At 30.1% G+C, this 11,613-nt stretch overlaps 1 protein-coding gene across 2 annotated transcripts; it reads left to right on the forward strand.

Annotated features, from left to right (window-relative positions):
* Positions 1 to 4,386: 4,386 nt before the first annotated feature.
* LOC129946081 (multivesicular body subunit 12A) lies at positions 4,387 to 11,613 on the forward strand. 2 transcript variants are annotated; one of them, XM_056056110.1, is made up of 8 exons: positions 4,387 to 4,755; positions 4,821 to 4,892; positions 4,975 to 5,219; positions 5,277 to 5,435; positions 5,497 to 5,691; positions 7,882 to 8,041; positions 10,659 to 10,862; positions 11,189 to 11,613. In XM_056056110.1, exons 3-8 carry the CDS (start codon positions 5,089 to 5,091, stop codon positions 11,306 to 11,308), a joined length of 969 nt encoding a protein of 322 aa, XP_055912085.1. In that variant the 5' UTR covers positions 4,387 to 4,755; positions 4,821 to 4,892; positions 4,975 to 5,088; the 3' UTR covers positions 11,309 to 11,613. The 2 variants fall into 2 exon arrangements, with proteins under 2 accessions (XP_055912085.1, XP_055912086.1); XM_056056111.1 differs by having other exon boundaries at positions 4,826 to 4,892.

Here is an 11,613-nt window from a genome sequence, read left to right on the forward strand (position 1 = left end):
TAGGTCTATTGAAGATTGGCAAAATTATAAAAAAATAAGAAATAAATATAAAAATAATCTCAACAAAGCAGAACGATTATACATTAAGAAAAAAATAAATGAATCAGAAACCCAAAAATCAATGTGGAAGACAATTAAGAACTTAGTGCTGGGTCAAGTGCAAACAGAAAATCAAAGTATTGTGTTTGAACAAAAAGAGATTTCAAATGATAAAGAGATAGCCAACAATTTTAACAAATACTTCGTAACGAGTGTAAAAGAAATAAATAATGACATTCCAAATGAACCCTGGGTAAACTATGATCAACAAAGTGAAGTGTGTTTTAAATTTAAAACTTTAGATAGTATTGAAGAACTCTTAAAAATTATAGAAATGATGCCAAATAAGAATGATTATAACTTCATGAATAAAGATATGTTAAAAGACAGTTTCAATTATGTTGGGCCAGCTTTACTAAAAATAATAAATTATTCATTAACTAATGGGATTTTTCCTGACAATTGGAAGACATCTGTGATAGTTTCGGTTCAAAAAATTGCTAACTCTAATAAATGCGAACATTTTAGACCAGTGAATATGCTACCATTACTTGAAAAATATTAGAAAAGGTAGTACAAATACAATTTGAGAAATACTTGGAAGACAACAACATTATAATGGAAGAACAATCTGGTTTTCGTAACAAACATTCCTGTGAATCTGTGTTGAATTTCGTAATTGCTGATTGGAAAGAGAAGATGCATGAGAAGAAGAAAATAACCGCAGTGTTCCTGGATCTCAAAAGAGCATTCGAAACTGTTGACAGGGGTATATTATTAAAGAAACTATACAACTATGGGGTAAGAGGAATGGAATATTTATGGTTTAAATCATACTTGGAAAACAGAAAGCAATTAGTTAAGTATAATAGTGAACATTCGAACAGTATTTCTGTTGAGTTAGGAGTACCACAAGGGGCAATGTTAGGCCCACTGTTATATATATTATACATAAATGATTTTAAAAAGGTTATAAGTAACTCACAAATAGCATTTTTTGCTGATGATGGACTGTTATATGTAAGTGATGTTGATGTAAATGTTGCTATAGAAAAACTTAAAGATGATATAAAAAATGTGAAAATGTATCTGAATATGAACAAACTGAAATTAAATACGGAAAAAACGAAAGTATTGATTTTGCCCAGTAATAGTGAAATAAATTATATTGAAGAATTCAAATGTGTAAAGGAAATTAAATATTTAGGAATATTAATAGATAGTAATTTAAACTTTAAAAGGCATTTTGAAAGTATGTATAAAAAGATATCTAAAAAAAATCGGTTTCTTTAGAAGAATAAGAATGAAATTAAGTACTTCAATGGCAATAAAAATATACAACACTATAATTAAACCACATTTTGAGTATTGTCCAACAATACTATTATTGGGGACTAATGGCATGATTCAAAACCTTCAAATATTACAAAATAAAGCTATGAGGTCGATATTGAAATGTAATAGATATACACCCATAAGTAACATGTTAAGTATTCTAAACTGGTTAAGTATTAAACAAAGAATAATTTTTTGCACATTACTGTTTATATACACAAGATTAAAAATAATTTAACGCCAAACTATCTTCAAAGAAAATTGACGAGAAGAGCTGATGTTCAGCCATATAACCTTAGAAACAATAACAATTTAAATGTACAATTTTTCACAAATAATAGAACCCAAAATATGTTGTTTTATAAAGGATTACAAATGTTCAATAGTCTGCCAAATGATGTACAAATCGAAAACAATATGCTAAGATTTAAAAATAAAATATCACAATTTGTCAAACACAACTACTAAGTGATCATAAAATATTGTATATACTTTTATTAATTAAATTATTTTGTATTTTTTTTTTGTTTGTATTATGTAAGTTGTTTTAAGTATTAAAATTGTAAAATAGCGTTATTAATGCTAAATAAACATCAATCAAATCAAATCAAATCGTAGCCTTCGAATATTAAATATACCAACCTATGCAACGTTAAAAATGAAAACCTAGAATATTTATTTTGATACGAAAATTAAATCTCTTTTCACCACAAAATTATATGTTCTACATTTCACTTTTACTCGAAATGAAATTGAAATCGATTCAAATATAAATTGAAATTCTGTAACTCACTTTTATCGATTTGCATTTGTTCATTTCGATTTTTGTGATTTTCAAGTGATTAAATTCAGATTAAATTGGTGTTGTTTGAATTCAACAACTCTCAACATTGTAATTAAAACGATTTTTCAACACACCAAATGTTTTCTCTTCACCGAAAACAACGTGCTTCTAAAAACTATCAAGACACATTCAGAAACTATACTTCGATACCAGATTCTCCAACCAATACTTGTTAACTGCTTATCGCAAATGTGCATCAAAGCAGTGCAAATTAAGAAAACCTAATATCTTACATTTTTTTTAATAAAGAGCACAGAACAAATAAAAATATAAGAAATTTTACAAATCATGAAAATGAACAAAACTGTTTATCGACTGATGTGATATATTTTAGCTGCTTTAATTTCTAAAAGTATTCGAAGTAAAATCCCTGAAAACAATTTCTTTCGATTTTCTATTTAAATTCCGATTTAATTCCACTCGATTTTGGAATAATAATTAATGTGCGTTTCTACTGTAATACGTGTAACATTTCCAAAAAACACACAAATATTGGCACTTCTCCATATGATTTTTGAACATCTAGGGCCATAACCAATGATACGGACTGCTAGTAGCCAAATTCACGATGGTTCCACTTTTAACGGACAAAACACTAGCGCAAAGAGGGCTATGCGGAAAAATTGTGCAACATTTAATACTCACATCCACTGCTGTCGTTTTTGCTACTATAGTAGTATTTTACTATTTTCAGAGTAAACTGCTCCACGGACGAAAACTACTCCCCAAAATAAAACGGAAAAGAAATTTGTATTTAGTTTACAATAAAATCCAAAATTTAAAATATAATGCCCCAATAATAGTGCAACAGCAGAAAGAAAATTTTCAGATATAAGCCTTATAAAAGATAAAAAAAGAAATTCACTCAAGGTAGAAACAGTAAATGCCCTATTAACTGCTAAGGAACTCCTTAAAAACAATTATACAGAAAAATGGGAGCCATCGAAAACTTTAATCGAGAATAACAAATCATTGTATAAGGCGCCAGTTATGGCTATCATTGGTTTTCATCATTGAAAACAAACATTCGGATTTTTGTGACAGGTCGTTTATAGGTATCCTTAAACATTTCTGTCATTGAAAAAATTTCCCGATTGAAATCCACCGACAAAATTTTACTGACAGAAATGTATCATCGGAATTGTGTTAAATTGGAACACATATCAGTGGAACGATTCGTTTCACCTTTGAACATAAAGTATCAGCTGTTCAGGAAAATGAATTTCCATCCGTTGTAGAGAAAAATAAATGTGCAATTACACTTTTTTCTCAAAAAACAAATTATTAGTTTTATTATTAATTATTATATAATTTTCATTTCTAATCAAAGGGAAACACCGTCTTGATCGATTTCAATGGTAGCTATAATTGACCCCTTAATGATTGTAACTGAAAATATGAAACATCGAATTTACAATAATGACGTTAATTTATTCTTTAATATTCAAACATGTATGTATGTTGATGTAACTTATAATTTCAATTGTCAATTTCTTATTTAATAAAAAAAGTTATAAATTTAAATTATTTATTTCAACTTATATTATATTCAAATGTTGGCCTTTAAGCAGTGAAAGCAAAAATTTGGTCTGCTTTCGGAACATTAACCTTCGCAATAGGCCAATTAACTTCGAATTTGGACATTTTTATTTTCAGTTTTTAATTGTGTTCATGGGCGAAGCATGTGTTTGTTGTTTTTTTGTTTTACTCCTCAATTTAAGAAAATGATCCCCAAAATGATAGAAAAATACTACTCTTGAAATTTTCAAAACGACAGCACTGCCACAGCAAAAAAAACATGGCATCGTTTGTCTTCAACAAATTATAATAGATGTCAGTACTTTCTATGTCAGAAAAAGCTTATCTCAACTAAATACAAACAGATGTCGCTAAATATTTCATAACTTTTTTGCCACTGTGCCTGAAAGGGCTAGTGTAGCTAATTTGAAGTGGAACCATTTTTATTCAAATTTTGTATGGAAAATTCACACCACTAGCAGTCCATGTATATGTATAGTATGTCAATGGCCATAACTCTTCAGAAATTAAGATTGCCTCAGCACCACCCCTGTGTGTGTGGCCTGCAGCATATTCAGCACAGTTATGACATTTCAAAACAATTCAGCCGAAATCTAGCGGTTGAATGACATTTTTGACAGAACAAAGAGAAGAAGAGAACCGTACGATAGGACGGACCAAAAATCGACATTTAGATTCGTCAAACGATTTGGTTTTGGTTTAGAATATGAAGAAGATTGCGTAAAATTTAATGCTATTCCAAAATAATCACAACAGAAAAAACAAATTTCCAAAAGTTTCACCAAACCAATAATTCAGTATACAAAACAAGTGTTATTGTTCTATCCTGTATTTTATATTTTGTATATTACCTACCCTGGGACAAATTAAAAAAAAAGAAAGTTCTTTACAAAATATAAACCAAAGCAGGTGCCTCCCCCCACAAATTCTCTCTAAACCGTCACTTTGAACAGCCAAAGTGAGTAAAGTAAAAAAAGATTTACGTGCGACAATTAAAGGTAAAAAAAGAACACAAATTTAATATTTGTTTGGCTTTGATGTTTGATGGCTCCATTCCTCCAAGTGAAGGGCCCTCATTTCCAATCTACGATTTGAACATTGAAATTCTGAAACGTTTGCTGTGTGTGTGTTCAAAGTTTGTATCAAAGTGTATAATTGAAGTAATGAATATTTTCTAAATTAATCACCACAAACTTTTTCTTCTTTTTAACTTGAAGTGGTGGCTTAGTCAGACAAATGTCAGAGACAGGGCAATTTTTTGTGATTTCAAGTTGACTATCTTCTGAGTGCCACAACTTCACAGTAGCTACTACAAAACCGCCATTATAAAGATGAACAAAGCTTCGAAGCATGTTCAAATTCCATCTACAATGCCACAAAAGAATGTTATTAATTCTATTATGAGTTTCTTGCCAGACAATAGACCGATAACTTCTCTGCAGATAGTGGAAGACTTTGAAAAGTAAGTTGTTGGTATTCCCTTGTGTTTGTTTATTACTTTATTTTTACTCAACTTCAGATGCCCAAAAAATTTTACAACGGTTCACCGCACGTACGATCAAGACTCTGATGCTGATCTATGGCGTGAAAATAGCATTATTTTTGGGAGACAAACTGCTCGTTATCTATGCCTTTCAAAAACTGAAGGTTTGCCTGAATATGTTGTGGAGACATTGAGGTAGTTAATCTTAACATTTTGCACAAAATTCGTTTCCTAATGTGATTATAATTTTGTTAAGGGTGATTTCGGAGAAAGAATTACCACCAAAGGAATTTTCATTGCTTTCGAGGACCGCAGACACAGAACAAAAGGCATGGAGAAAGCGTCAGATTGCATATAAACTTTCTAAACGCAGCTCGGTGACGCACGCTGTGACAGACATAATTCTCTGTTCAAAACTCAAGACTGCACCGGAGGGATTTAAATTGGCTGGGTAAAAACGTATTTCTTTTTGTGTTGTAATTGTTTTGACCTTTTGAAGAATCAGTTTTGTAAGGTGATTGTATTGCATTAGTATTTATGGTTCACATTTACCCTCGAATATGATCGAAAATAACTGAAAACCTAACAATGCAAAATTTCTATTTTTTACATTTAAACTACATAAATAAATTCAAGCAAAATATGCGAAGCAATTTAATGCATATATACAGGGACGCACGAAACAATATTCTCACTTTTTCAGCTAACATACAAAAATCAAATGTATAAATCCTGTTCTGAAACAAATTACATTTTATACGAACATAAATATAAGGGTGATTATACAAAAGTTGGGTAACTCGATGTCATCAACCAATATATACAAAGTCTTATTATATTTTATTGAGATTACAATTTATTTTAAAACAATGCAAAGACCTTTACTTCGTCACCCAATTTCAGTTCTTCTTTTTTAATACAAGTTATTAAAAAAAAAACACAATTAGTCTTCTTAAAACTTTAGTCCTTTGGCATGTCACAACCCCGAAAACTAACAATTAATTGACGGTCTTTTAAACATTATCATTTATTTAAGAAAACTTATAAATTTAATAGAATCTGTGATGTATATAATTTAATATATACAACAACTTTCATAATGCAGTGTTCTCCACTTTATTTTAAAAAATAAGAAATTTTGTGTTCAGTTTCATTCGTCAGTTCGTTGTGTGTTATTTAAATTTAAAATTTGAGCGAAATATCGCCGACTAAACGTCAAATCCCAATTTGAATTTAAATGTTGGTAATAAAGTTAGTTGCGGGTCGCACAATTTGACGACCACCATAACTGTTCCAGAGTTAGGGTTATGTTTGTTCTCTATAGACTTGCTAAGCCAGTCAACACGTCAGTCCTTTGGTGAGTCGTTATTTTTTGTTAATCTAAAGTTTATTTTCATTTATTCATATTAGACTTTGATTTGTTAAAATGGAGCTTTTTGATATTCGAAATTAAAAAAAAACGGTAGTCGTGATAATAATCTCAAATTTGGTCGGTATTGTCAGTCCTATGGCTTCAGTCTTGTGTCAGGTATACTGTTATTGTTCTTCATTACGTGATCAATGATCATTAGTACTTTTAAAATGGATAATTTTAGATTTTGTTACATTTTTTGTTGATTACTTAGAAATATTTAGTAAAACTATGTGAAAGTAGTAAAACATAAGTGAATAAAGTTACGTTAAATGTCAAAAGTCTGTTTTGAAAACTGATATAGTATCACATATTAATAATTATTTTTAATTGTTATTAAGTGATTTGAACTGATCATTAGTAATCCTAAGAGATTTGTATTAAATTTCTTTATATTACTTTCAAAACTATGTCAATTAAATTCTGAAATTTTTAAATATCTTACAATGTAATCAAAAAAGTGACTGGCCCGATTGGGAACAATATATTAATTAGATTAGCTATCATATGCACCCGAATTTGTTGAAGTTTGATTGAATAAGTATCGTAAACAAAATATCCTCAAAAGTTACTCAACTTTTGTATCATCACCCATAACAAGGTGCGATTAAAAAAAATGTTTTAGTTTTCATTGTCACTTTAAAAGATGTTGACAATTTATAAAATGGCTTTAATTCGAAGCATTCTGAGTAATACGAATTATAATTTTATATAAATTAAGACAAAAGATTCAGCAGCGCACCATACTCAACAGATAATCTTCGTGAGCTATCGACGTCCTCAGATATAACAATTAAGGCATTGTGTACATCAATTACAAAACTTTAAACAGAGTTTTCTTAAACTAATCCCTGAAATTGCTCATGCTTCTCGACTCGATATTCCCTTTAAAAAAAATTTAAAATTAACGTAAATCATAGTACCAGTAGCATACCTTATCAAATCTCTACGAGCTGATTTCCGATAAAATGTCTCAATTACAGAAGTACGAGAAATAATATGGATTTTAAAAATGTTACATAGAATTGTTGATAGTAGTATGTAGAATATTTGAAAAAGTTTAAATATGTCTTTTATCTGTTTTGTTTATCATACACTTTCTGAGATTGGTTAAAATGGTTTCTATCTGTTTATTTTATCTTCGAATAACGCAGCTTCCTTATTTGTCACATCATTCTCAGACTTAAACCGAAACCTTTTAAAAATTTACTTATTTGTTTGCTTCCCTAGGGATATCAATGGAATTTTAGTATGCTACAAAACTGGAGTACTGTACATACGGGTCCCTCCACAGCTTCCTCAACAAGAGCTTCATGCTGATGTTCAAGCTAATAGTGAGGTTGAAAAGGCTTTAAATCGATTAAACCTTAACAGGCGATCTAATCAACCGGTAAGTAACATTAATATACTTTCTTTTTCAAGAAAAAATAAAACGCATATATGTAATTAAATGTTATGGCCTAGAATTTAGCTTATTATACAATTAGGGTTTTCTACTATCGTTTGAAACTTGCCACTTTCCTGTCGTGGCTGACTCAAACAAATTCCAGCAGAGGGGCCCAGTTTCCGACCACTTTTTGCAATAGTTAGCGGCCTATGTCATCAAAACGATTTGAACATTCTTTTCCAGAGCTTCAATCGTCTCGAGCCTGTATGTAGACAAGCGAATTCACATAAAAAAAAATTAGGTGACGCAACAGCCCGTTGAGGGCTAGTGATTTACAAATCTCAACTATTCCTGTAATGTTGTCAGGGATAGAGGAGGCCTGTTTTAAGCCGAATCCGTACCCGTGAAAAAAAACTTTAGACGACACAGGCAGGGATTGAACGGGTTCTGCATCTTACGAGGAATTGACAAATTCTTCAAGGCTAATTCTTGTCATGAAAAGTGCTTTCTTAAATTAGCCTTTCAAATTCGGCATAAAAACTGTAGGTCCCTCCAAATTACTTGCACACAGGAATGGTTTAGATTTGCCAGTCACTAGGTCCTATTTCTTTACGGACTGTTGTTGGTTAATTTATTATACATTGCATAACCACATAAATGTACGAAGTAGAAACACAACACCTTGAGCGACTAAGACTATGTAAGGTAATAAAACACAAGACATTAGTATAAAAGATAAGGACAGAGAAAGCAAGATGGTCGCACATCTTTCTACTAACCGCTCTAACTGTTGCTTGCTTTCGGTGATCAATGATGATCACTGATGTCTGGGGAGCCATTCCGTAATTTCCGAAACGATAATCGTCAAAACGATTTTGTGATGTTTATTGTTATTGTTACTTTTTTAGTTTTAATTTGTTGCCGTCGACGTTAAAACTATAATATCAAAATGTTTGTTTTATGTCTGACATTTTTGCAAATCAGCTGATAAACCCAATTCTGTCAAAGGAAAGGAAGATAAGACTCCATTTTATTTACAATGGACATGACTTGGCTTTGAAAATATTTTTTTTCAACTACTTTGTGCAAGAGCGACACTAAAATCGTTGCCTGTCCAATATACCTTGGTAATCCGCCCCCAAACTTTCAATAGTTACAGCAAATTTTAATATTGAAGGTATATACATTATGTATGTAGAACGACAAACTTCTGGCAAATTTATTGTTTATAATATCGTTATAAAGTCCTCTTTTGCAATTCAAAAACTACAATTGTTTTATTTATTTAACAACAATTAAGAGAGATTACTAATGTTTTGTATGAAGGTCCCATTCATCTCTTAATTTTCTTCGTAACCGAATTCATTGTATTTTTTAAGTTTTTATTTTCATTTTGTAACAAAACTTAACTACACCGATACTTTTTTACTTCAATTTGCTTAGTTATCAATGGAAATTAATAGCAGACGTTACCTACTTAGCTATCGTGCGAACGATATCGTTTTGACGATATCACTTTGACGAATATGGTCTTACGTGAAGTGAGCCTATCGTGGAAACGCTATCATTTTACGGAATGACCCCCCCCCCCCTCCTTAAGTATAATAGCTTCAATTTATCAAATGGAGCATTTTCACATTTCTCGATACCTAAAATCTAGGTTTTTAGATTGATTTCAACAAAATACAAATCTAAAATATGGTACAAGTTTTGAATCGAAGACAAATTTAACATTTGGTAAAACCCAACTTTACCCAACTTTAGCTTTTTACAAAAAAAAAATTACACAAAATATTATTTATTGGTAGGTAAAAACTGATTTTTGACTTTAAAACTTCTAGATAAAATATTGGTATTGCCTTCAAAACTTTTGCTTTCCATACGTAATATTGTAATAAGTAATTTTTTTGGAAGAATTCAAATAATAGTTTCCTCATACAAAATAAAAACCTATACAAAAAAACTCATTCGTTTTTTAAACTTTCGCTTAGAGTAAGTTATATACATTAACAAAATACTTTAACAAATTAGTAAAAAGATTTTTGACTTAAATATCTGGAGAATAAATGAAGGTATTGACTTCAAAATAATATGATTTTATACAGAATATTGCTCTTAATATTAGTTAATTATTTTAGATTTATAGAAACTTGGTTTTGAACTAAAATATCGCAGAAACAACAAAAATATATATTTAAATCAAAATTTGAATTTAAACAACTATTGTTGTTTAAATTCATTTAATTTTTTTGGAAGAGTCCAATTGACTCTTTTTTCCAAAAAACATAAACCTGCAAAAAATAACTAAAAAAAGAGAGAAATTGACTTTAATCTATTTGTACCACATAACTGTATAATTTCCATGAAAACATAATTAAGGTTTTGAGATTCATTCTTATAATTATATAACTGATTGTAATAGATTAGTAAACATTTAAGTAAGACATTATGTAATATTTGGAAAGCTTGCATTTTTTTATAAACAAAATTGCAAAAAATCTTAAACAAATTAATAAAAAACAAAAATAAAAAAGATCGAACCATAGACGTAAATATCATGAAGCTATCTTGAAAAGATCAAACCAGACAGCCACTAAAAAATATATTCTTTGTCTTTCAGCTTCCACCTGTACCACAGCCAAATGATAACGATTATGAAGAAATTCAAGCGTCCTATCAAATTTCACCAATGCGTCCAGCGCCAAAACCACCTGCCACTGCAGCAGCTGGTTCTTCAGCATATTGTATTGGAACACTTGGGGCATATTCAGAACTAGAAGGAGTACCCTTTAACCTTCATCCCAATTTAAAAACAAAATTCGAAGTACGTACATATGTCTGAAAACTTATCAAATAAGTGTGTTCCAGAAAAATGGATCAAAAATGGAATGGATAGAAATGGAAATGGATGGAAAATGGATGGACTATGTCAGTTTCTTAAGCAAGCTTTTTGGCCAGTTTTTTTTTAAATTGGTTTTTCAAATCGTTTGGGAATAAATTTGCATTCGATTTCAAACTTTTTAACTTTGACAGAGTCGAAAATCTTATTTTTCCGGAACACGCTTATTATAATTACACTAAAGCTAACAAGTTGACTTAGCTCAGGAATTTCAAAGTCAGTTGAATATATCCTGTTATTTTTTATTTCAGCTTCCATCACTTCCAGTTATTCCAGATTCCCTATGTGACCTGGACTATGATTTTCAATTAGAGCGCCAAATCTTATGTACTATGAAATCATCAGCATCAAAAAATCCGTTTTTTCAGTGAGAATGAATTATAAATAAACATTTAATTGTTCTTTTATAGCGTAGTATTAACTTGTTGAGCTAGTTAGTAACAAATATAACAATTAATTCAAAAATATTGTCGAACAAATCTTTCCAGACATAAACTAGCTAAGAAAGAACGATTAATCTATCACAACAACCTCACATTTAGCGTCGCCATTTCTTGCCTTTACACGGCATTATGGCAAAGTAATATGATTGTTAAGTTCAAATATTTTAATGAACAAATATTTACATACAAACAAATATAAACGAGAATAAAATTCTAAACAAGCAAATTATTAA

The sequence above is a fragment of the Eupeodes corollae genome, chromosome 2 (assembly GCF_945859685.1).
Source record: "Eupeodes corollae chromosome 2, idEupCoro1.1, whole genome shotgun sequence".
Taxonomy (NCBI): Eukaryota; Metazoa; Arthropoda; class Insecta; order Diptera; family Syrphidae; genus Eupeodes; species Eupeodes corollae.